Source organism: Notechis scutatus, chromosome 1, assembly GCF_049901735.1.
Source record: "Notechis scutatus isolate UNSWTSFEM ecotype Mainland chromosome 1, rNotScu1.2, whole genome shotgun sequence".
NCBI classification, from domain to species: domain Eukaryota; kingdom Metazoa; phylum Chordata; class Lepidosauria; order Squamata; family Elapidae; genus Notechis; species Notechis scutatus.
The window spans coordinates 226,298,938-226,320,192 of NC_142009.1; the positions used below are offsets into that span (position 1 = coordinate 226,298,938).

At 42.2% G+C, this 21,255-nt stretch overlaps 1 protein-coding gene across 4 annotated transcripts in view; it reads left to right on the top strand.

Moving 5' to 3' along the window:
* ASIC4 (acid sensing ion channel subunit family member 4) overlaps window positions 1-20,072 on the top strand; it is a 299,154-nt gene extending 279,082 nt beyond the window's left edge. For all 4 annotated transcript variants that reach the window (XM_087950423.1, XM_026665599.2, XM_087950424.1 and 1 more), the window contains 3 exons: window positions 192-271; window positions 2,344-2,448; window positions 18,197-20,072. In XM_087950423.1, the coding sequence (XP_087806549.1) occupies window positions 192-271; window positions 2,344-2,448; window positions 18,197-18,316 (305 nt within the window). In that variant the 3' untranslated portion in view covers window positions 18,317-20,072. The remainder of the gene's footprint in view (window positions 1-191; window positions 272-2,343; window positions 2,449-18,196) is intronic.
* Window positions 20,073-21,255: the final 1,183 nt, after the last annotated feature.

Sequence of the window (21,255 nt, forward strand, 5' to 3'; positions counted from 1 at the left end):
CAGGTTTCTGGCTCCATCTTATGGCCGTTTGAGAAACCACACCTAATTACAGTTTTGCATTTTCGTAAAGATACAGTTTTAAAATGTTTGTCCTGGTTTATATATTTCTAACCCAAATACCTGTTAGGTGACTTATATTCCTAACATTTACTTTCAAGATGCCAATCCTTGTCCTCTTCTTTGTCCACTAGGGGACATTGGAGGCCAGATGGGCCTCTTCATTGGGGCCAGTGTCTTAACCATCTTGGAAATCTTGGACTACATCTGTGAGGTAAGAACCAGTGGTGGTATTCAGCAGGTTCTGAGCAGTTCTGGAGAAACAGTAGCGGAAATTTTGAGTAGTTTGGAGAACCAGCAAATCCCACCTCTGACTGGAGATTTTACAGTATCCTCTTCCCCTGCCACACCCACCAAGACATGCCCACAGAACCGGTAGTAAAAAAAATTGAATCCCGCCACTGGTTAAGAACCCACTCAGAAGCAGAATAGACTGGGCTGGAAGGAGAAAGTGGCCGCACTGGAAAAGGCCGGAAAGCCAAATTTTTCCTGCCCTGTACTAAATCCATTTCTGTCACTAAATAGTGAATCCTCATCTGTTCGTCTATGGAGATTCTCAGTCCAGGTCATGGTGGTGCCAAAGGTGCTTTTTCATGAGGTAATTGGACTTTCTGGGTTTTTTACTTTGAAGACTTTCACTTCTCATCCAAGAAGCATCCGAGAGCTGAAGAAGCTTCTTGGATAAGAAGCTATACAACCAAAAACTCCAATTACCTCTTGAAAAAGCACCTTTGGGACATCTGTTTGAGAGTTATGCTGACTGACACACACACACCCCAACTGTGAAATAAATAACTCTCCCTAGAGCAAAAGGCTGGGGAACCTGGCATCCATTAAGTGTAGCTGGATTGCTAATTCTGGATAGCTCCAATTGGCAGGACCAGTAGGTGGGATGATCAAAGCTAAAGTTCAACTATATTGATAACCATAATCTGCACTATGTGGATTTTGGGTGGCAGATAAGTGGGGACATTTATACAGGTCCCAAAATGGACAAGGTCAGGATTTTGGTTTTCTGGACTTGGGAAAGTTTTTGTATATTTCTTATTGCAAAGAGACAGGAAACAATGACTTTGATTTTCTGCAGTCGTGTTCAAAGGAGGTCCTGAAGACCACTAAACAGGGCTCCATACCATCCAGAGGACCAAACTGTGTGTTTGGATTTGATTTTCTGTGTTACATGAACCCAGACAACAGTAGTTTATTTATTAAAATACAGTTAAACAAAGCATAGTGTAATATAGTGGATGAACACACTATTTATGCATTGAAATGTATGTGCATAACATACTGTATTTATGACTTAATATGTCTATCTACCATTTCTTTGACTGAAGCAACATAAAGAGGTTTGTAATTAAAGCAGCTATAAAATAGATGCAACAGTATGAAGCAACATTCAGTGAACCTTAAAATATATTCAATAAAAAATAGAGGAAGGGTATTTTTCCACTCTTCAAACAAAAGAGGCTTGCTGGCGATATTTCCCACTATCCATGTCCTCAGATTGCCAGCTAAACAGTGGAGAATACAATTAGAAGCCCCAACCCTTTGATGAAGGGCCCCAAAGGCTTTCAAAATTGACCCATAAATTGTACCTTTACAGTGGATAAATTACTAAGTGATGGGTAGTAATTTTACCAATTGGCAGCTCTGATTGCAGTGGTCTACATGCCTGAACAATCAATCAATCAATTAATAAATCAGTGATAGAGTCTTACATTTTAAAAATAGAGATCTCTTTTGTTACCGGTCCTCCTGCACACGCCCTACCAGAACGCAGCCTGTAGCCCTCCAAAGTTCTGTACCACTGCTTTGCAACTTTGGGCCTTTGGCCCCACTGGCCAACATGGTGAGCTTGATGGGCAATAGAAAACTAGAGAAAGGAATGTATTTGTTTATTTTATTATTTCATTATTTTATTTGTTTTATTTTATATTTGCTGACCCATCTCATTTCCAATGACTTTGGAAGGCTTACAGCAGTGGTAGTCAACCTGGTCCCTACCACCCACTAGTGGGCGTTCCAGCTTTCATGATGAGCAGTAGGAGTTTTGTCTGGTACTTTATAAATCATCCATTACTGTGGAACCGGTGGGCGGTTAGAAAATTTTACTACCAACAGAGATACAAAAGTGGGCGGTAGGTATAAAAAGGTTGACTACCCCTGGCTTACAACATTAAAAAAAAACATTGGAAATCATCAAGGGTTCCAGTTATTTCCTGCAATACAGCCATCTCAGAAGACAAAAGCCCTACTGTTCTCCTGTCTTTTGCTGTGCTCCAGGTGATTCATGACAAGGTGGCCCATGGCCTACGGCGCCCCAAACCTGCCCTAAAGAAGCCTTCGGGCAGTATTGCCACTCTGGGACTGGAGGAAATCAAGGAGCAGGTACAACATAGGGTTCTTCCTCACCCAAACTCACTCCCTGCAGTTGCCAGAGAATTGAAGTAGGAAGGGGGCTTAACTGGAAGCAAGAAAAATGCCATTCAGATGAGCCTGAAGCTTTGAACCTAGTCAATTAAAGGTAAAATAAGAGGGGAGAGGAGGAGTGAAAGACATCACTTGCTACTGGGTTGAATAGAGTGATGTGCCAATTTTATGAGGATTTTGAAGGATTTTGTGGACCAGATGCAGCAAGCTGAGTGATCGGAGATATAATGAATGTATTTATCTACATTTATTTTTATCTATTTATTTTTTAATCTACATTTTGAAAGAAATATTCCACAATGTTGCAGTTTCTGTATATCTAAGAAGTGTGCATCTCATATCTCGGCAGCTGTTTGCAAATTATCCATCAGCTTCCCCCAGCCTGGAGATCTCTAGACATGTTAATTCTACAACTGCCAAAATTCTCAGATCTGTTGGGGACTGCAAAATTTCCCCCCCTAAAATCATGGGCAAAACTGCAACTTATGGTATGATAGTAAATTATGTCACACATGTGTATCATTACAACACACTGGCCCATTTTCCTGTATGTGTACAGATGGATATCTAGCTATACCATTTTTATTATAAGCTTCCTATGTTCTAGAATATCCAATGTTCTAGATTCCAAAATGAAGCTGCCTTAGACTGAACCGGACTCTTGTCCATTTCGCTTAATGTTGCCTATTTATTTATTTATTTATTTGTTTCCTGCCCTTATTGTTTTTTACAAATAACTCAAGACAATGAGCATGTCCAACATGTCCTTTGCCTATTTTTCCAACAACAACAACAACAAACCTGTGAGGTGAGTTGGGTTAAGTGACAATGACTGGCCCAAAGTCTCCCTGCTGGCTGTTATGGCTAAGGCAGGACACAAACTCATGAACTCTTGCTTTCCAGCCTGTTGCCTTAACCCAAAGGTCTCCAAACTTGGCAACTTTAAGACTTGTGCACTTCAACTCCCATAGCTGGCTGAGGAATTCTGGGAGTTGAAGTCCACAAGTCTTAAAATTGCCAAGTTTGGAGACCCCTGCCTTAACCATTAGACCAAACTGGCTCTATACTGACTGGCAGGAACTCTCCAAGGTTTTAGATTTGCCAGTCTTATCTGGAGATTTCTGGGCATAAGTCTAGGGATCTTTGGCATACAAAGTAGGGCCAAACCTTGAGAGCCAAAGTAGTGTCAACCTTTGAAAGCTCTATTCTTTTTGGAAAGATTTGTAATTATTTCCAATGAGAAACAATGGAGTCTACGTCAAATGTCTTTTTGCATTGGGGACAAGTAGAAAGAAATGTGTTTCGGCAGAGTCTGAAACTCGGTTGACTTTTGCATGATTAATCAGCCACAGTTTTCATTAGTTAACCTAATACGAAAACCACAGCAAAAAGTCTTGATTGTATCATGGCCCAGTTCTAGTGTGCTAGTGATGGAGCGGATTGTACAGCCATTCCAGATTTATAGAGCTTAAGTATTTGGTTATATTAATTCTATTAACATAGGTAAACCTTAGGATCCAAGATCCTGACTGTAGTTTTCTTTTTCTTTTTTTAAACAAATTTTATTGATTTTTAAAAACAAACATAAACAAACAAAACATAAAACATAAAAACATAAAACATCTTTTTTGAAAGCAGCTTGATCCCGGGTTACATCTCTTCATACAAACACAAATTCAAATTCATGCTCATTTTATATACCATTCCATATCTTATTGCCATTCTACATTTTCTATATAGCTTCTCCCCTCTTTTAACTTTCTTAGTTTTATTTTATTTATTTCTTCTCAGTTCAGATTATTATACTTATATTCTTTGTCTGTCCTGTTTCCAGCTGTCTATTATTTTTTCTCATTAAACAAAATTTCTCCTGTAATCACTGATTGGAGTATGACACCTTTATCTCTTTCCCTAAATTTATAACACTTAGTATAATACATAGCTTCCATTTGGATTCTGCTTAGTACATTCTAAAGTTACACACTATATTTTAAAAAGAGAAAAATTATAAATATATAATATAATTAAAACAACAATCCATACCAATTCAAATATATCGTTAATATTAATATTCATTTAAATCTTAAACATTTTACACATTACTTTTCAAACAAGTATCATACTTCTATGGGAACACTTATAAACTTTCCATAATTATTTCCCCCACTTCACTTGTATTTTAAAACATTGTGTCATTAAAATGTTCCCATTCCTTCCTAATTCAATTCTCTCATTTATTTCATTTCCTTTCTTTTGTTCACAAAAGTTTCACTGAATTACACTGAGTATTTTATCCCACTTTTTAATCATATGTTGTTTCCAATTTTCTAACATTATTTCTAATACAAATATAACAATACAATCTTATGTACCTTTGCAGAATCACTTTTTCAGATAAGTTTTTACCCATTATCTCTAAATAAGTCCTGTTTCTTTTTACATCTTGCTCCACACCTTGTAGCTTCTCATCCCTTCCTTCCTCCCTTGCTTCTTCTCTCTCTGCCCTTTTTACCCCCTTGTCTCTCCACCTCCATTTCCCTCTTCTGTATTCCCCTTTTCTGTTGCTTTCTAACATTATATCCACTTTTCACCTTATTTTTCCTTTTTTGGTTGTTTTTTTAGGTCTTAAAGTCTCCATTTTCTTTCCCTCCTTTCCCCTTTCTTCCCCAAGTAAAGTTACTTGTTCGTTAAAGATGGCTTCTTCTTTGTCCCAATCTTCTTGTTGCACAGTCTTTTCTTGTAGTTTCTCATAGGTACAAATCGCCATTTCTAAGAATTGAAAAAGAGAGCCAAGAGAGCCCTTCCCTTCTTGTTCCTCTTCTTTGTATTTTTAAATTCCATTTTCAGTTCATCCACAAGTGATGCCATTGTAAAAAATTATTTTTTCAAACAACCATCCAAGTGTTTTTAATCATTCAAGTATAATTTCCAGAAGTCCCAAAGTCACCAAGCAATCCAAATACACACAAGCTGTTTCTTTTTGACACTTTCTTCTTTTTCACTTTCTCTTCCTGGGGTTACTGTTTAGTTACAAAGTTCCAGTTAAAATGTATCTTTTAGAAGTCTTGTTAGGATTTAATCAGATTCTTTTAAATTCTAGGCAGTCTCCTCCTTCCGAATCCTGCTCTTATTCTTTTCCTCTCCCTTTCCACTTACAGCAAGAAAAAGTTTTTTTTAGTGTTCAGAAATCCTTATTATCCCCTTGACATTTAATTATCCAGTTTAATTACCTGTTGATGCCAAAGCGGGTTTTTCCAATTTCTCATTCATTTCTGTTCACTGTCAACATTAGGAAGAAGAGTGAGAAAAAAAAAAACCTTTCCCTTTTCACTTTCATTCGCTGCTTCCAAATCTTCCTTGGGAGCGATGTATCTTTTTTTAAAATTTAAATTCCAGGATACCTTAGTTGTTGCTTCTTATCCCGGTCAGCCAAAACTTTCACTTCTTAACTTCCTCCTGCACTTTCTTTTCCGGCTGAGTGCTTCTTTGAGGCGGCCATTTCTGACCGCCGCTCTTACCGCCTTCGGGAAAGGGAGTTTTGCCAGCTGGGGAAGAAAGATGCAGCTTTCCTCGACCCTGCTGGGATCTCCCCCCTCTTTGCCACCTCTACAGGGTGGCTTAGCCCTGAAGCCAAACTGGCTCGGGACACTCCAGCAGCGAACCCAGGCATAAACCACGCACGATCACGGATTACTGCCTGTCGCCGAAGCCCTGCAAACCGGAACTCAGCTGACTGTAGTTTTCTACTTATGTCTGAAATCCTTAAGAATTGAAATCCAGGAAAGTGTTCAAGTTCTAAAGCAGTGCTTGATATTGGTCATGGACAGAATGACTTACAATGAATCGAGGTAGGGAGATCAAGAAATTAGGAACCACTTTGAGTGCCACCTTGGAAAGCTAGGGATAAAAATAGAATTAATGCTATTATTCAGGTTTTCCTCTCTAGGTCAAACACAAGAGACAAAGTACTCTAGAATTATGGCACTGTAGAGTTGGAAGGAGCCATTTAGGTGAACCTTCTGCTCAATGCAAGAATCCAGATTGAAGAACTCCCCAATAAGATGTTGTCTTCCCTTTAAACACAGCAAATGAAGGGAAGCCCACCACTTCTCAGGATAATTGCTTCCACTGTCAATCAGTATCAATCAAACATTTATTGTCAATACACAACATGTGTACAATGAAATTGCAAACAGTTCATACCATTTTTAATAGCACTTTTGAAGACAAGTCATTGAGCCATTATGCCAAATTGCTTCAACACCAAAGCTCACTTTAAAAAAAAAGAGAGAGAGAGAAGACCATCCAGAAAGTAAGAGAATAGAAAATTTGCAATTTTGCTTAACTCAATCCTAAGTAAATACGCAGTCCAAATTACTCAGCTATTACAATTCAACCCCTTCTCCTAGTTCCATTTTTAAAAGCCCAAAAGATCAGTCCTAATCAACACCAGTTAAAGTGCCCACCACCGCAATCATAATACAATGGGGCTACTATGTTGGATTGGTATAACCCATCACCTCCCAATTACCGCATATAGGTGCAATGCCATATAGTTGCAATGATAAGAGAGCAATGTTTTAAAGAATGCCTAGCAACTCAGATAAATTGTATTTAAAGAAAAGATGTTGCATTAGTAACAAACTCCTGTCTCTGATCATACCATTTTTTGCGGGTGGTGGGGGTAGTAGGTACATTACTGCCCAATCACAGCGATAACAAAAGCTCAGTTTCTGAATTGGTTTTTACCAGGCAACAATCATTTCTCACCAGGGAAGATTAAAAAAAATCCTGTTGATTTGTTGCTTAAAAATACCAAAAAGCAGAAATAACCTTTTCTTGTAAAATTGGCAGGTGACACAGAGTGCATTTTGGGTTACATTGAGCTTCTAGAAAGGCTAAATACTTGCTCTTCTTTTAATGAAAGTTCAGAATCTGAATTTACGCTTAGCCAGTATGGAATGCAACTCTTGTCACCAATAACTACAACTCTTACACATATATTTTGTTTTCAGAACGTGTACTCTTTGCTTTTATCTGTAACTTGAATGCAGCATATATATATCTGTGTGTGGGAAGAAAGAAAGAGAAGGAAAATAATTCAGCTATGATGGATCACTGATTAAGTATTCTTTGGAACCCCTGCAGATAACATTTTGCTAAGTAAAAAAAAGATTTTACTGTTTATAAAACAAGTGAACTGCTGGAGGTAAGATCTTGTCAAGTTAGACTATGTCATATCCAGGAAATTTAATGCAGCCAAACAGGCAAAAACCTCTTCTTCACCTAGCAGATTCACAATAATGCCTAGAATATAGGAGGTTGAAAAATTGTTATTTGATAAAGAAACAGCAGACCTACTTTTAAAAGAATTTGAGAGCTGAAGAAGATATCCATCCTGACTTTCTAGCATATGAGCTCATAACAGTAAATATAGGAAGATGCACATATATGGTACTGTACATTGAAAGGAACTATTATTTAACAAAAAAAAAATGAATTTTGCAGTAACTGTGTTACTGCAAAATGCAATATGAAATGTGTCCTTCTGGAACAGCCAAGAATTTCACAGACAGGGATAATTGAGGGCAATGGCCGAGCAATTGCTGCCTGGTTGAAATTATTAGGAGGTCCTTTCTGATACTGGAACCTGTAATTTTGCCCTACCTCACCGTCTCAACAGAGGTCTCCTGAAAACGTTCTTGACCAAAAAGATGTAGCTATCTGTTAAACAATGTAATCTGGAGGAACATTTTCCAAAATAAAAAACCAGGATCTTCACCACCTTAAAAACAGACACTTTGTCGCTGTCAACTCTTCAAGGTAGGCCAGACCGGGAAACCAATTTCACACATTTTGAGAGGAACTACTGTATATTTATTGAGGTAGTTTGTGTTTTCCCTTCCCTCTCATATCTTAGGAAGGATTAAGGCAGAGCCAGTCTGAGTTTCTTGTTAATGTTTTCATTTTTTCCAGGTTTAAAGCATGTTCTTGTAACTATCTCTTCATCATTTCTCTAATGTTATGCGAACTCAGGGGTTCTGTAGGGTAGAGGGATTTAACTCTGGCCTTGAGAAGGGAGTGGCAGAGAGAAAATAGTTACTCAGAGCCAGGAGTGGGCTGCTACTGGTTCGGGCGAACCAGATGTTAATTTTACATCTGGTTCGCCAAACTGGTAGTGAGAGGACTGTCTGGCCCCGCCCACCCCGCCCTTCCCAGAAGTCTCTATGTGGCCCGTTTTGCATCCCAGGTAAGTGCAGGGCCCATGTGGAGTCTTGGGGAGGGTGAAAAATGGGCCTCCCAGAGGCTCCGGGCCCGTTTCTGGCCTCCAGAGAGCCTCCGGAGCCCGGGGGGAAATGGGCCTCGGAGAGGGTGAAAATGCTGCCCCCCCACTGTAGTGCAGGAGGTGGAATAGGCCACGCCCACCATGACCACGCCTACCCAGCAACCGGGCAGAGAACCGGTTGCTAAATTTTTTGAAGCCCACCCCTGCTCAGAGCAGGGAAAATAGGAAACACGAGAAAGTGACTCAAAACAGTCCCCTCCCCCCTGGAGCTCCTCCTTAAAAAATAGAGTCAGTGAAGATTTTGAATATGCTTCCAAGATCTCTTAATATGCCCTAGGGCAATAAAGGCCCATTTCTGAAATCCCTGCTGCAGGTCTGTTTCTTGACCTTGCCCACTTGAAGGGTTGATGGATGTAGATGTTAAACTTGCATATCCTTGACTTATGACTGAACGCTCAGTGACCATTCAAAGTTGCAATGAAACCCCCAAAGGGTTTTATGATCCAACTTCAATGTCCCAATGTTTCCCCCCCATGGTCATGTGACTGCATTTTGGATTGGTCGGCAACTAGCTCACATTTAAGGCCATTTGTGGTGCCCTGAAATCACATGATTGCAATTTACGATGGTTTTCCCGGAAACTAGTATTTAGTGCCAGCTTCTGGCAAAACTGCCTCGTGGTGAACAATGGGTTCACTTAATAACTGCTGTGTTTGCTTAACAACCACTGCCTTCAGTTAATGATGATGGGGTTTGCTTTAAGATCATAGCTCCTCTAGATTTTCCCCCGCAACAGTGGTTTTTGCAAAAGAAACGAAAATAGTCTGGAGAATAGCCAGTTGCAAAGAGGGAAGGGATAAATGCAACTGAGCAAATCGATCTAATTTAAAAGAACAACTGTTCTAAAAAGTTAACTACCCAAAGCTGTCACTGGACAGTATCCTCATTATTCCACAGAGCTTTAGACTCAGAAGCTAAGGAAGGTTAAGCTGATGGTACTAAAATACAGCTGGATTTTGCTGCTGGACAGCTGCAAAAAGAACTGCAACTGTTCACTGGCCTATGAAAAGACGTTATTCAGATACAATCAGGTGCTGATAAAACTCAAACCTCGTGCAAGAAAGAAGCTGATATGGCCATTGAGCAGCAGAAAAAGTGGGCTGGGGATGCATAAAATCTAAGTGGAGCTTAGGTTTGCCACATTCCCAAAATGTGGTGTCTGAGAACAGAACTGAAAGGTTAGCCTGTGTTTATCCTGGCTGGAGGCCATTCTTCAGAGCTATGGGCACAGCCCTGTCCAGTTTTCTACAGAGTTCTTGATTGTGAGAATCAGGGCAAGGTTTCTAGAAAATGTTTCCTGTGTTTTTCTAATGCGCCTCAACCAGAGGTGGTATTCAGCAGGTTCTAACCAGTTCTGGAGGACCGGTAGTGGAAATTTTGAGTAGTTTGGAGAACCAGCAAATACCACCCCTGACTGGTGCTGCCCCCATCTATTCTCCGTCTCCTGAGTCTCAGCTGATCGGCTGGGTCTTCTTTTGTTGCCCTGCGTAGGAGAACAGAGCTGGAAAGCAGGTTAGTAGGGTGGGGAGGGAATGGGGATTTTGCAGTAACCTTCCCCCAGAAGTGAGGAGAGAATGGGGATTTCACAGTATCCTTCCCCTGCCAGGCCCACCAAGTCACGCCCACCAAGCCATGCCACACCCACCAAACCACGCCCACAGAACCAGTAGTAAAAAAAAAATTGAATCCCGCCACTAGCCTCAATTCCTAAATACAAATGCAGTCTTCACATGCCTCTGTTGTTCTGCTTTGCGAACTGTGTATTCAACCAGTGGGATCCTCCTCCTCGTCAGGGATCAAGGTAAGCATTTGGAAAAGAGGTCGGAGATTATTGGGGTCAACTGAGCAGGCCTTGAAATTGAGGGAGCTAGATTAAGAACTGCACAAAGTCATAATATGTTATCCTGAACAAAACGTTTTGTCTCTAGAACAGTGAGAACGAATCTAGTGCTTTGTTTCTAAAAATGGGAAGCCTCACGAGTGAATGCCGTTGCAATTCTACAGTAATTTGTTTCACATTTTTTGTATAATTGTGTATTTCTATTCCTAGAACAATTTGTATGAAGTCAAAAGCAAACACCTGGGATGAGAATGCAAAACCTTTCCCCCAAAATGGCAGTGTGAATTCACGTCTGCCTATTTTTGCAGTCCTAAAAAGTGTTATCCTGGCTGCCCCGTTGCTAATACATTGAAGAGGCATTTTGGAAATGAGAGAATGGGTACTGCTTTTGTGGACTGTTCAGAGACTCATTTTCCTGTGAACCGTAGCAGACACTTACTAAAAGGAGAAAAATATTCAAGATCCAGAAGATGGTTTGGCTAATGGCCTCATTACCACTATTGGCACTTTTCCCACTGAGCTAAATGGAAGGAGAAATAGATGGCACAGAAAGAAGGAGAGAATATCAGGGTCAATCCACTGAGTTAGCTACCAACGCTTTCTAATAGTTTTGTTCTTGTTTCCAGAGAAATTCCTTATGTTCTGATAACCTCAGCATTTTGTCACGGAAATAAATGTTTCAGAATTTTTGGAGCAGGAAGGGATGTTCTTACAAAGCATTATACATATAATAAAATGTTCTTATATGTCATATATATATAAGTATATGATCTCTATTTTGTGACTTCCCCCCCCATGAAATCAAGATAGCGGCTGGAAATTAAATCACCCGTACATTTAGCTCTACTGATTATTTGGGTTCTCTGAAACCTGCACTGAACAATTCCTTCTTGCTCAAAGCATAGATTCTAAAAATAAGGAAAAATGATCAACAGCCTAAGAAGTATGATTTAAAAATAAAATAAAATAGCAGAGACTGCTGGTACAGAAACACTCCTTAGCTTCCATCTCTGGCTTTGCAGAAGCAGTTACATTCCTGCCCGTTTCTGCCCAGACCAAACAAAGAAGATTAATGTGGAGCCAAATTGCCTCTGCTGTGTCATTAATGGAACCCCAAGACCAACATGGAGGAGCAGTTCTTTTTATCCATTTGTTGCCCCACCATCAATCCAGTGCAGAGAAACCTATCAGGAAGCCAGGAAGGAGCCTGATCGTTGTGAATGGATGGCTCAAATACTGGGATTCAGTACAGCTGCCGCAAAACAGAATATCCGAGTAGATGCGCACAAGGGAGATTGAGAGTGTAGAAGAGGCTTCTCAAGACCGATGCCTTACGGAAACAGACTACCTGCCATTCCCTGTGAGAGCTATAATTGCTGTGACCGACAAGTGATAACTATAGAAGATTATGGATGAACTTGGATAGACGACCTAAAAGAATGTGATTTAGGAAGATGGCCTCTTAAGTGAATAGGTGTATCTTATGATCAATCGAGGATGAAGAGTGGAGCGCTATTTTTCATCTAGGCTCCAACTTTCAGGCAAACTGCTGGCTCCTTCTGACCAGACTGGCTGTATTTGGTGAGATCTCCATTTTCTGGTGAGCCATAGGTCACCTAGATTCAAGCTGAAGGTTCAGTTTCATACTTTCCAACAAATTTTCTGATTCCAGGATTTTAATATACTGGCTTTTTCGACCTTGGCTCTCTTTGATACGGATTTTTGTTATGTTTAATACGTAATATTGCAGTACTATTGTACTACGACTGCCTCGCTCTCCATAGCAGCCTTTGTGCATAACTTCCCCATTGCTCATTCAACTCAATCGTCTTCCGTTCAACACAGTTCTGCTCCATTGTAAAATAATCCAGTTTCACTCTCAGATGGAACCAGAATTTTCATAGAAAGGAAAGATATTTTTAGATTGCAGCATTTAATCCCAAACATCCATGCACATCCGCTCCCTCAGTAAGAACTACCCATGCTGTTGCAAAGAGGTAAGACGTACTGTCTGGTCTTGTCTTCTTCAGACAACCATCCACGAAGGAATGCTTTCATGGAGAGCATCTGTTCCTGAGAACTAGCTGCATGACCTGTCTATTTCCTGAAGGAGAACACTTTTTTAAAAAAATTTGATTTGTCAATCACTTACAAGATAATCGCTATAAGTATAAACATGAGTAAGAATACAGGAAATAGGTACGAATAAATGGGGACAAAAGGACAGGGACGGTAGGCACGATGGTGCGCTTATGCACGCCTCTTATAGACCTCTTAGGAATGGATTGAGGTCAATAGTGGATAGTTTGAGGTTAAAAGAGTGGGGGTTAAAGGATGTAACAACATCAGGAAGGACTTCAGGAGATAATCATAACATTTGGCCAAAGGCTAGTATGACTCTGCACTTCCTCTGGCCCTGCCATAAGCCAAACACTTGCAACCTCATCATTGATATTCTCATTTTACAAAAACTCAGGAAGGCAGCAGCAGGGAGGAATTTCAGGACACCCCCCCAAAAAAAAGGCAGCCGGGAGGAAAGACAGGATTTTTTTTTGCAAGCCTATTCTAGCCCTGCAAATCCTGGAGCCGTCTCTCTGTGTGTTTTGCACAAGGGAAGTAAGCCCTCTTGTATTGCCCTGCTGGCCTGTAATCTTACATGAACATGTTGGGGAATGAGTGGCATAGACCATATGCCTGTATGGTGTCAGCTGATCCACTGCTACATCCAATATCTCAAGAGTCTGATGTGCTATAAAGATAAAATACAGCCGGCAAAGGCATTTGAAGGCTCATCAAACGTGCCAAGTTTTAGCTGGCTCTGGAGCTGTCGGATGGGGAATATCTAATTAGCAGCTGACTTTACTTTAATTTCCTGCTGCTGCCAACATTTAAGTCAATAAAAAACGAGAAATCTTTGAATGCAACATGGTTGCTGTACGAGCTGTAAATAAAGCCACAGCTTGAAAACTCCCCAAATGAACTCTCGGGCAGTGAAAAGCCCCCTCATTCCCCTCCCCACCATTGAATGAGTTACTTGGTCACCACTGGACCTCTGGACAAGCCTCTGAAAGGGCCTGAAGGGGAAGGCTGTTCTCATTGTAGGGCGGGGGGGGGGAGGGGAGAACAAGGAGCAAGAACAATGTTTTCTATTGCACTGAAGGAGCTATGGATTTATGGGCTTAAACCCAGACCCAACCTCTTTGGGAGGAGTCCTTGTTCTTGGCTCGATTCTGGACCTGAAAGCTGCAGCTGGTGATGTAAAATCTGCAATTGTATGAGGTACCTGAGGGAGCCTTACAATGAGGTGGGACAAAGAAGTCCCTTCCGTTTCTCGCACTCAGGTAGACTCCATGTGAGTAAGCCTTAAAGTGATAGGAATGTAGCTAGAGCTCTTTAATACTGTCCTACAAATTGATTGTTTGGAGGATAACAGGGCAGCTCCCCAAAACATCCGGGCATGATTTCAGGTTTCTGTCATTGTTCTCTGTATGTCTATGTTCTGGAGGAGGTACCTTTTATAGTAGCTATATACGGTAGTTGCATATTTGTGTATTGTTTTATATTTTGGATGTGCTCAGATTTATACAAATCAAGATGACAGACCAGAACTCCAAAATAAAGCTTATATTTGATTTATGCATAGTCCTCTGTTCCCTCTCCCACACTTTTTGGCTCAAAATACAGTATCAGGAAGCCGTTTTTGGAGGCTGAATTTGGGCAGGTTCCAACTGGTGGTAGGGTGCATGCAGCTAGGGGTGTTGGAGATCTGACAGTAGGGGAAGATGGAAGGGGGGGAAAGCAGATCTGTCTTTGAAAACTTTACAGCATTGGCTAGTTGCAATCTCCAGCCAAGTACCTTTGAGTGTTACTGGGTCTGCAATGACTTGCAACTCCAGGTATTTTTTTTTCTTTTAAATTTGTATGCAAGAAAATTCAACAATTTCTCATTTCCCCAAATAAGTGCAAGGCCAATGATTTCTTATGAGAAAGAGTCTCCCCCACTCCATTTTTCACCTATTTTTGCAGAGCAGGCTTTCCCCCCCAATGCAAAATGATAAAGTCCTGTTCTTTATAGAGAATTTTCTTTCCCTCCAAGTCTCAGCCTCTCTCTCTCTCTCCTCTCTCCCCCTCCCCCTCTCCTTTAGTTGGAATCTAACTGTGAGATATACGTGAAGAGGGATCACATAAAATGAAAACAGATAAAACATGGGGGAATCCTGTGCCTCTCCATCACTGCTATTTTATACACTTTCCCCCTGATTGCCCAGCACAGGCACCCCAGAGGTTGCAGTTGCCCCTGCAGCCTTTTGCAGACTAAACATGATGGAATAGCTCGGAGCAGAGTATATCAGACACAGTAGATTTATGTTAGTGGGCAAAACCTCCAAGTCCAACGATGCCACAGATGCCTCCGATCAATACCTATCAATAGTAAGCAGGCAAAATAAGCTCCAACATGCCTGGCTGCATAGCAACAGCACCACCTTGTGGACAGAATGGCAGATGGCACGCAAAGCAGCAGCGGTTTTCTTTATTTATGTAGAGAGAGAAAAAAGATGTTAATTCACTAAATGCCACAGTGCAGCATACTTAAGAGCTAAGGTCACCTAGTTCAGATCTACTTCTGCTACTTCTCCAACTCCATCTTTGAAATCCCTTTTTACTTGAAGCTTGGAGAGGCAGGACATAGTACAAGTCCTAAGAGCCTCCAGAGATTTCAAGAATGGATCATCATAGACAAAAGCTTTGGTGCAGCCTCTCCAAGCAGTTACTGCAGTTGTGAGGAACAGCAGATCCCATTGTCACAAATACAACATAAGATGCTGGCACAAATTGTCTTTCCTTGTGGTCTTGATGGACTGTGTATGTGCTTGTATTTCAATACTTTTTGGGGATGCTCTATAAGAAATGCATGATACCTTGGGTCTTTGAAGTTAATTCTGCTTTTTTTCTTACTTGGTGAAACTATTTCAGGCTGGCGTGTTTTAAAACCCACGGGAGCACTTTCTATTTTATCTGATCAGGATGATCAGGGACTGGAAACCCAGCTGTATGAAGGAAGTATAAGGAATCTGGGCATGTTTAACTTGCAAAAGAGAAGATTAAGGAGTGGTGCAATAATGGCCTATAAATATCTAAAAGCTGTCACATGCAAGAGAAAAATTTATTCTCCGTTGAAACTTAGAACAGGACGAGAAGCAATAAATTGAAATTAAAAGCAAAGAGACTTAAACTGAGGATCAAGGAGGAGTTTTCTGAATATCAGAGCTGTTAAGCAGTGGAACCTGCCTAGCAACCCCCTGACTGGAGGTTTTGTAAGGAGACTGGTTTGACACCTGCTGAGATGATCTAGTGCAGGGGTCCCCAACCGCCAGTCCGCGGACCGGTACCGGTCCGAGGAACAAGTCTTACCGGGCCGCTGGTTGCTGGCGCCGCCATCTTTTTGGTAAAAAAGTGCTTCCGGTGAGCTTTTCCGGTAGAAGCTCAGAAAGCTTTTCAAAGCCTACCTGAAAAGCACTTTTTTTGACGAAAGTGCTCCGTGAGGTCACCGGAAGCACTCAAAAAGATGGCGGCGCCCAGCTGATGCCGGTACCGGGCCGCGGCGTCAAAAAGGTTGGGGATCACTGATCTAGCGGATGTGGGTCAGGCCTAGAAACCAGGAGATGGTGAGTTTTAGGCCTCCCTTAGCATGAAAGCCAGATGGGTGACTTTATCAATCCAACCCTCCTCACAGTGCTGTTGTCAGTGGTGGGCTGCTGACTGGTCGCACCGGTTCAGGCGAACTGGTAGTTGTGATCACTGGCTGGGCCCGCCCACGCACCCCTGCGCTATCCTTTCCATATATAACTAACTTTCTGGCTCATTCCCCCCCACCCATGCTGCCCAGCTGAGTTCCGTGCTGCGCCTGCTGTACTCACCGGAGCTGCCTGAGTAGATTAGCTGCATGTTTGAAGCTCCGTTTCAGCCCCAAAGCAGAGCGTGCAAGCGAAGCTTGTGTGTGCATACACACGCTCACAACCAGCGAACCGGTTGTTAAAGTAAGTGCAGCCCACCTCTGGTTGTTGTTGTGGGGATAATAGGCAGGAGTGTTAGGTATGTTCATTGCCTTCGGTTGTACATGTTTTTAAAAACAGGATAAAAATCTAATAATAATTTTAGGTGTCACATACACACACTACTAAAAATACATACATTGTTCTTGAAGACAGGAAATACAGAAGAGGCTTTGACAGCCCCACAAAATACTTTAAAACTCTTAAGGTTTCGTGTATCCTCAAATTATAAAAGCTGATGCAGGATCTCAATGACTTTCTTGGTTGAAAATCCCTCTAACCCTGAAATTACTATTTAATCAACATAAATGGTTCCCACTAACCTTACCTATACCTTCTGCTGAGTGCTTTCCTGATCTTCCTCATAAATTTTCTTTTTTTGAAAAACATTCATCCCTTGTTTCAGAGTTCACGGGTTCTCTGTGAATTTGATGATGTGAAACATGCCAAAGTAGAGCTTTTTCCCTATGAGGCTATCATTTAATTTCTTTTTTTAAATCACATAGGGCATACTATGTTCTCAACCATTTTATAGCCAAACTAACTAGTAATTATATCTGGAATTTTAAACTCATTTCAGGTGATGGAGTGTGGCATTTTTCCAAGCCTATATTCTTGCTCCATTGGGTCTCTTTCTCTCGCCCTTTCTTGCAGTTCCATTTTAAATCTTTGAGGAAAACACAAATTTTACAGAAGTGGGAGAAGGGAAGGTAGAACATAGGGAGATAATGAAGCAGCACTGGAAATGATGAATGTTACTGGAGGTTGAGCAATGAGAAAATTGACCCAAGCAAATTAATAAAAGAAAGTGGCATATAGTGAAGGCCTATTTCAAAATTGGGATGCCATTTAATGGTGGCTATTTGTCATATGGATCATAACTGTAGTTTTTATCTAAAATCCATTGTCTCCTCCTCTTCCTTGTAACATCTACCATGGTATGTGATCAGAGATCAGTCCTAATCTAATCTAATCATTTATCTATCTCTATATCATGTATCTATCTGTCTATCTATCTATCATCTCTTTCTATCTGTCATTTATTTATGATATTTAAGAACTGCCCATCTCCCTCATAGAGGGGACTGTGGTGGTGTACAGTATTATTGCACTACAGCTTCCGCTGTCCTGTATCATGGACGGTATTGGCTTGATCTTTTGAAATTTGAGTTCAACGACATCTGGAAAATCATCATTGCTTATCTCTGGTGATGGGGTGTTATCACTTTACTCTGCGTTGCCTCTCTTTTCTGCACATCAGCAACATGGAAGCGGGGAAGAAGAGACTTAACTGTATCACCTTGTGGTGGTTTTTTTTTTTTTATAATTCTTTGTCACCCACATGTTTCTTAGAAGGGTCACTTTGGTAAAATCTGCCCGTATCTCTTGCATGCTTCTCTAATGTTGACCCTGGGATGAAGTTGTAGGAAGATATCAATGGATGCTGTTCTCTGTTTTCTCTTACAGAGCTCCTGTGAAGCCTTGGGCCGTCACTCTGAGGGCACCTACCCCACAGGCCTCCTGCCTAACCACCACCATCGCCACCACTACTCGTCCCAGGGGGTCTTTGAAGACTTTGCTTGCTAGTCCGACTCCCACAGAAGGGAGAAGGGCTGCTAGAGTGGCTTTGGGCCCAGCACATTCCACTTGGGCTTAATGGCCCTTCCTAGCCGAAGCCAGGCCAACCTATGTCCTCCCACTTCCTAAGGCTTTCCAAAAGCATCTTACCCTTTTCACACACCCCACCCCCACCCTATCTCACCCTGGCCCTTCTCTAAGAATCGGTGCCCTCCCTCCCATACCGAAGCACAGAGGTAAGCCGAACTGCCAAAGTCAGGGAGGCCTCTGAGCAGCTCCATCGATTCGAAATAAGCCCAGGGCAGTCGGCGCTCACCCTCAAAATAGAAGGAAGGATACTGGGGGATACTGGGAGCATGCTGGGGAGTAGAGGTGCCTTCTCAAGAGAGAGAAGCAAAATTCCCCAGTCGGAAGGGACAAGACTGGCCAGTCAATTGCTTACAAGCCTCTGTAGCCGAACCTCCTTTGGCTGCAGACTCTACTTGGGGGGGGGGAGGGGGGGGCGGAAATGTGTTCTCTTTGTAGCATTTCTCACTTGACCCTCCGTTTCTCCTGTTTTTGCACCCACCCACCCACCTGTTTGCCCACATCCAGACCATTCAGACATGCATCACCCTAGTCCAAGCGTCCCATGCACACAGAGGTGTCTCAGGGCAGAAATCAGGTTCTCTCTCTCTCTCAATATCTGCTGGTTGGCAGTGCCGTGTCCCTGTTGCTCACGTACTGCTGCCCACACCGGGACGGTGTGTCCCACAACAGGGTTCAAGATCACAAATCCTACTCTTTCAAGGGAGATCCAGGCTATTTGCCTTTACCGTACAGACTCTGGCCTGTTACCTCACACCCCCCCCCCTCCTTGCATCTTTCTTCCTCTTTCACAGCTGTAAATGTGTACATAAGTGTTTGGGGCCAGTGATTTTTAGTCACCCAGCCAGTCCTCTGTCATTGCAGCTGCCCCCTGCTGGTGTCTCCAAGAACTGCTAGTGCTGCCATGCACCTTAAGACCTCAAAGCTCAGGTTCCCTCCAGGCCCAGCAGGAGATGGCTTAACCCCTGAGTCTCTTCGGGGACTCCCTTCCCAGATGTACAGACTTCTCACCACCTCAACTGTTCCTTCCATCTGCCCCCTCTCCTCAAAAGGGTTCGAGTAGCAACATCCCAGGAAGAAGACTCTCTGAAGGCCCCTTGTAATGCAGTGAGGAGCGAGGAGCTCCCACATCCCTTGACATGGTGCCAGTCCATGGATTGAAGCACATAGGCTGTGGATATACGAGGACAACTCCTCCTCCCAAAGTGTTGGAGAGAGGTGTGTGGCCAATCCTTGCTTAAAGTTACAGTAGTTCAATCCAAAGCACCCAGTCACTTTCTGGGGCAAAGGATGCCCAGGCGTGGCCCTCAGATCCCAAGCAGCAAAGCCAGGAAGATCCTTACACCATTGTAAAACACGTGCCCCACGACTAGTCAAGGCGGTGCCTGTACAAGGATATGCTGGAAACCCTCCTCTCGCTCCCATCTCTAGTGAGCACCGAGCATCCAGGTGCTTGACTGCAATAGAGGGAGCAGCATAGGAAGGATACCATCCAAGCCATCCACCTGAAGAAGGGAACAGCCTTTGGGTTCGGTGGGATGGGATGTGGACTGCCGACTACCGACCAGCCTTGGATCTTCCTGGGAAAGATCCCTCCTCCCATACTTTTACTGAGCGCAAGTCGCTGTTTTACACATGTATAAATTTCTCCCAATAAAGAGGCACAGGTAGAACTCCAGATGTGTCTGTTGTGGCATCTTCAGCTTATTGACTTAAGCTAATAATGGGACTGCTGCCTTCCATAATTTCTTTCCCGTCTCCTTCTTTTCCAATTTCTTCTTCTTTTCTGATTTCTTCTGCAAAGCTGTCTTGCCATTAGAACAGCTGCTATCTGTATCCCCAAATTGATCTATTCTAACTCAAGAAACATAATTAAGGGCTGCCCTTATTAATAACTGCTGGGTGCAGCTCGCTTCTTGGTACAGGCAACTCATGATGCCCAGTGGCACTTTGAACAGAATTCAAAGGGCTCTGCTTATAGAGTGACAGTTCAGAGCCAAGCTACAATGGACTGCACGTTCCAGGGTTTTGTGCTAAGCAAAATATAACAAACAGGGATACGGTGGGTGCATTCTTTACCTTCACAAGCTCTTTGAGTTTGTCCCCAGCATAAACATGCCAGATTTGAATTACTCTACTGGTCATTACAGGCTTTCCCCCCCAAAATCAAAAGCTTCCTAGCCTCTTTTCAAAGATGCAATCCTCGTTTCTCAGGGTTTCCTACAAAAAGCAAAATATGTGTTCCTTTAAAGATTTGCACTGTAGGGTTGTTTGCGGCTTTCTTCTAGAGGAATAAAATATCTACCACAGTGGAGGAAGATAATACAGCATCAATTCAATTACCATTATCATAATCCTGTTTCCAAAACCATTTAGGCATCATTGGTTCCAAAATCAGTTTTAGATTGTCACACCAGGAGAGGGCAGCAGAATTATTTCTTACACTCCTGCAAGTTGGCAGCTTAGCCAGAAGAAATGCTGGAGGGAGTCCAAATCAGGTGTTTTCAGGTTGGCAGCAGGGCTTGCAAAAAATGGAAAAGTGAAATGCAAAAAGAGAAAGCCCAAAGCTTACACATCCCACCACAGATTGACTGGAGCTCCTTTTAGAGACTCCCTTTCCTAATAGTAATAATAAATAATAAACTGGAGCTCATGTGCTTGTTCCACCAACTTACTACTGCAGTCCAATGTAGCTTGGCTATAAACAGAGCAAAGTTAGGAAAAAATACAGAGACAAGGCATATGCTCTGAAAACAATTTTTGTACCCCTATCTATCTGTCTCTTCTTCACACACACACACACTTCTCCAACAAACAAACAAGAAAGATGCATTGCAGACATCTCCCCTGAGAGCTAATGC